The sequence below is a fragment of the Etheostoma spectabile genome, chromosome 12, assembly GCF_008692095.1.
Source record: "Etheostoma spectabile isolate EspeVRDwgs_2016 chromosome 12, UIUC_Espe_1.0, whole genome shotgun sequence".
NCBI classification, from domain to species: Eukaryota; Metazoa; Chordata; class Actinopteri; order Perciformes; family Percidae; genus Etheostoma; species Etheostoma spectabile.
In genome coordinates, this window is record NC_045744.1 from 1,329,843 (window position 1) to 1,333,494 (window position 3,652).

The window sequence follows — 3,652 nt, forward strand, 5'->3', positions numbered from 1 at the left end:
CACACACACACACACACACACACACACACACACACACACACAGTCATTTGTTTGCATTGCTTTGTTGACAGATCTCATGAACGCTGGCTACTTCCTGCATCATTTCTGTGACAGATAAGGACTTTGCAGCTGAACTTAGATTTCCAGGAGCTCTGGTCTGGATATGTCTAGAAAAATAGGGCAAACTACAACTACCAGTTTGATCAAAGTACCGGGAATTCCCAGTGGCAAAGTGATCTGTGTGTAAATTCAGATTTTCCCACTGAGCTCCATCAGCTGGAATCCACAGGGTCTCTGTGTCGGGGGTTACTGACAGTGACACCGGCTGTCACCAACAGTCTGACCGTGAATGTAGCGGACAGGAAACACGCGTAGACAACACTAATGCAGCCTTCCTGCTCCCCTTCGGCTGCTACACGCTGCCATTCTTTTGGCTTTTAGTCTTACATCTTTCTGTCTGGCTGTCTAACTTCAGATTATAACGTCTAAGGGATTGGGACATTTACAAGTCTTGTCCCTTTTGTTGTTTAGAAGGACTGTTTGCACCCTAACCCTTTCATTTGAGCAGCGTGGACAGTGAGTTTAGGAAAATTGCAAAACTACTTAATATTTGTAGCGTGTTTTCCATCTTAAGTTTAACATACTTGGCCCACTTTTAGTATGTAGTCTGAAGAATTCATCCAACATCTAAACACTTAAATAGCAATATCATAAGCCAGAGAATATTGAAATAAACAATATTCATTACTTTATTTATCTATATAAAAGAGACTTCAGATACAGTATTAGGGGACCACTAAGGTCTATATAAAAGAGACTTCAGAACAGTATTAGGACCACTAAGGTCTATATAAAAGAGACTCCAGATACAGTATTAGGGACCACTAAGGTCTATATAAAAGAGACTTCAGATACAGTATTAGGGACCACTAAGGTCTATAAAAAGAGACTCAGATACAGATTAGGGACCACAGGTCTATATAAAAGAGACTTCAGATACAGTTTAGGGACCACTAAGGTCTATATAAAAGAGACTTCAGATAAGTATTAGGGACCACTAAGGTCTATATAAAAGAGACTTCAGATACAGTATTGGGACCACTAAGTTCTATATAAAGGACTTCAGATACAGTATTAGGGACCACTAAGGTCATATAAAAGAGACTTCAGATACCAGTATTAGGGACCACTAAGGTCTATATAAAGAGACTTCAGATACAGTATAGGGACCACTAAGGTCTATATAAAAGAGCTTCGATACAGTATTAGGGCCACTAAGGTCTAATAAAGACTCAGATACAGTATTAGGGGACCACTAAGGTCTATATAAAAATCTTCAGATACAGTGTTAGGACCCTAAGGTCTATATAAAGAGACTTCAATACAAGTATTAGGGGACCACTAAGGTCTATATAAAAGACTTCAGATACAGTACTAGGGGACCAAAGAGCACCATGCCATGGGACCTTTAAAGTGTTATTACCCCTCCCTCTGTAATGTGTCTAGTTCCTGAGCGTCATGTTTTGCAGTGGACTGTTAGTGGGTAATGAGCTGGAACGCCGGCTGCTGTGTGCGAGTTAAACCCAAGCAGTCACACCTTCACTCAGAACTTTGTCAAGGGATTCCCACACACTCTCTGCACCTACACATTTTTTGTGATGCACATGTGCACTGCACGCATTCTGCCTTTGGCTTTATTGCTGCATTCATTTTTAATAGTTCTGTGCGCATGTTTTTCCTGTCAAGATGCTGAGGGGAGTTTTCACAATTATCTAAGACTGTATTCGTAAATCCTATTAATGACTGTGTTTACTGTGATCAAAGGAATACTCTACCTTGTATTGCCCTGTATTATTTTATAATATATATCATAATACTGTGTGTAAAGCACTTTGAGCTGCCGTTTTTTATGAATACTGATAAATAAAGCCTAACTTTTCTTCCACTCCTTCACACACCAAGACCTAGTAGCACATCACCCCCGACCCTCAGCCACCTTCACTGGCTCCCAATAAGTCCCCCATCAAATATAAAATCCTCCTTCCCATCTACACGTCCCTCCATTCCCCTTGCCCCACATTACCTCTCCGACCTCCTCCACCCATACCCCCCCACCCTGAAACCTGCGGTCCTCAGATGGCGGATTCTGTAATGCGTTTTGGGTTTTTTATCAAAGGCGTTATGGAAATAAGTTATTATCTTTAAGAGGCACCACTGACAAAAGGAATGTCATGCCTAAGTGCATGTTTGAAGATTGTACAGACGGACTTTTATTGGATTGAAGCTTTTATTAACATACCTCAATTTTGTTCAGGAAAAAGAACTTGTTCTGGTCAGTGCTGGATGTCAAATTATTCTACTACCCTACTACTAATCTTTTTAGTTCTCATACTAACCTTTTTTGTCTTTCTTAACTGCTTTAGCGTATTAATGACACGTTTTTTCCCCTCATTATGTTGTGCACATTATGTCTGTTTGCTTGATTTTTCACCTCGTTTTTGGCTCTGTGGGTTTACCATGTGTCTCCCCCCCCCCACTCTTTCCCCAGGATGCCAGTTACTGGCTGCAGGTGCACCGGCTGGAGCACGGCGACGGCGGCATCCTCGACCTGGACGATGTTCTCTGCGACGTGGCCGACGACAAAGACAGGGTGAGTGGCGCTCGGATTAGTAGAGATGACGAAAGGTTGGAAGCGCTGATGAAGTCAAACACGAGCTTTCCCTGGGCGATATGAACAAAAAAATCAAATATCACAATATTCTTGACCCAATACATCGACGATGATGTTATAGAGTTGACAAATGGTGCTTTCACAAAATATTTCCACAATGAGATTTTTAATGAATAACCATCAGTAATGGGGATACAACAACTAAGTGGGTAAAGGCAAATAGTAGAACGGTCTGTTAAGTTCAGAAAGTGACGTCCCTATTCTTTAATGCAGCGCTTAATGAAAAGACAACACATGCCAAATCATGATATCAAGATATTCTAAGTCCAAGATGAAATCTAATCTGAAATCACTATATCAGTGGGTTTCTTTCTTCGGAGGCACATTTGCAAAGTGTTGAGTTTGCCTGCTGGCACTCCTGAAGGGTAGCGCTCAGCAATGAGGGTTTGTGATTGGCTACAGGCCGTCAGAATGGGGAGGGGCTGAACTCTGACTCTGACACTCCTGGAGCCCAGAAGTAAGGCTGAGTTCAGACGGAGAAAAAAACGATCCGGCAATTTGCCGCAGGGTAGTCAGGTGTGGGAGTGTCACAAATGGCCCAATTGTGTGACGTCTTGTTGTTCTTCAATGTAGCTCAAGTAGACTTTATACTTCACTACTACTGTTATCCCTCAGATTGTTTGAGCTCACCGTTTACGACCACACTTGAAAGCAGCTTTATTTCACCACAGAGAGAGAGAGAGAGAGAGAGAGACGAGCGAGACACAGCAAGAGCTTTGTTGTTCCAGAAGACCTCAAAAGTTGTTGTGACAGCAATAGAGGTTTCCTGTACGGGACTCTCATCCCGCCTCACGCCCTAGCTCAAAACACCCCGACACGCGGTGGCCAATCATGTACAATCATTATCCAAAAGTTGAGTATGTCTTAACTTTTCGCCACAGGCCAGCTGCGTTGTGTCCCCCCCCCCCCCCCCCCCCCCCC

General features: G+C 42.7%; 1 protein-coding gene across 9 annotated transcripts in view; it reads left to right on the plus strand.

Moving 5' to 3' along the window:
- The window catches only part of pard3ab (par-3 family cell polarity regulator alpha, b), a 351,497-nt gene that overhangs the window by 99,490 nt on the left and 248,355 nt on the right, over nt 1-3,652 (plus strand). For all 9 annotated transcript variants that reach the window (XM_032532544.1, XM_032532550.1, XM_032532546.1 and 6 more), the window contains exon 2: nt 2,549-2,650. In XM_032532544.1, the coding sequence (XP_032388435.1) occupies nt 2,549-2,650 (102 nt within the window). The remainder of the gene's footprint in view (nt 1-2,548; nt 2,651-3,652) is intronic.